We start from the raw sequence: 1,066 nt of genomic DNA, 5'->3' as shown, positions 1-1,066 counted from the left end.
CACGCTTCTCTCAGCTGCTGCAGCCTCGGAGGAAACGTCAGCAACCTCCCTCTGCCCATCTCACTCCCGGCAGGCTCTGACCTGCCTAATTAACTCTGAACTCCGACCTGCCTAATTAACCCCCGGCACTTCCCCAGCGGCAGCAGTGGCCGCCCCTCCCCGCCCCCTCTGCCCCCCTTTTTTTTCCCCGGAGCCAGGATTCCTCCTCCCTGCTCAGAGACTGCAGTGCCCAAGACATTGCAAGGGAAGTCTAATTAAGCTGATGAATGCCCCGGAGGGTGCAGTTGGCTGGTCCAGCCCCGGAGCTGGCCGGTTTCCCACGGCTCTCGAGCCCCTTGCAGGCACCGGGGATGGATGGGCCAGCGAAGGGCTCTAGGGAATGTTCCAGCAAGCTGGATATGCAAGATAAAAGTTATCTGAGCGGATGTTTATGCTAATGAAAACTTGATGGGAGGAGCCGCTGTAACTGCCGGCTCTGCCTGGGGAGGCAAGAGAGATGCAGACAAGGGGGAGGCTGGGGGAGGCTTTGGGCCTCACGGGGTCCCTTCCTGGGGAGGGCCAGGGTTGGGCTCCAGCCGTTCACACTGACCTTAGGAAGGGCTCGTCTTCGTGACAAGGGCTGTGACTGTGTCTGGTGGAGACGAGTATTTTTATACCTTGCTTCCTCAGAGGTTGTCTCTTTGCGTTACTGCTGGAAGAGGATGGCTACAGAGGTATGAAAATAGCTGGAGGAAAGGAGGGGGCGGGTCACTCCCAATTTGCAGCTTTCCTTTCATGCTCCTCAGCTCAATTATCTAGCAAAGTGGCCACCATCAGGTGTGGGGCTGATCTGCTGGCGAGTGTGGGCAGCACGGCCGGGGAAGCTGCTGCAGCACTGGGGCACAGGAGCAGCCTGTGTCCTGCCTGCACGATGGTGGCAACAAACACAAATCCTTATCTGCCTGCCTTGTTCCAACAGGTCAGCCTTTTAAGCTGGACCCCAAGATGGCTCACAAGAAGTTGAAGATCTCCAACGACGGGCTGCAGATGGAGAAGGACGAGAGCTCCTTGAAGAAGAGCCACACGC

The 1,066-nt window shown here is 57.8% G+C and overlaps 1 protein-coding gene across 1 annotated transcript in view; it reads left to right on the top strand.

Annotated features, from left to right (window-relative positions):
- Nucleotides 1–1,066, top strand: part of LOC104276068 (probable E3 ubiquitin-protein ligase MID2) — a gene marked incomplete at its 5' end in the record, with an annotated part of 6,414 nt that overhangs the window by 4,613 nt on the left and 735 nt on the right. Inside the window, one exon of the mRNA XM_009872234.1 lies at nt 959–1,064. Coding sequence (XP_009870536.1) covers nt 959–1,064 — 106 coding nt within the window. The remainder of the gene's footprint in view (nt 1–958; nt 1,065–1,066) is intronic.

The sequence above is a fragment of the Apaloderma vittatum genome, unplaced genomic scaffold (assembly GCF_000703405.1).
Source record: "Apaloderma vittatum isolate BGI_N311 unplaced genomic scaffold, ASM70340v1 scaffold26216, whole genome shotgun sequence".
Taxonomy (NCBI): Eukaryota; Metazoa; Chordata; class Aves; order Trogoniformes; family Trogonidae; genus Apaloderma; species Apaloderma vittatum.
The sequence above is the reverse complement of the archived record's forward strand: the minus strand, read 5'-3'. Positions and strand labels throughout refer to the sequence as shown.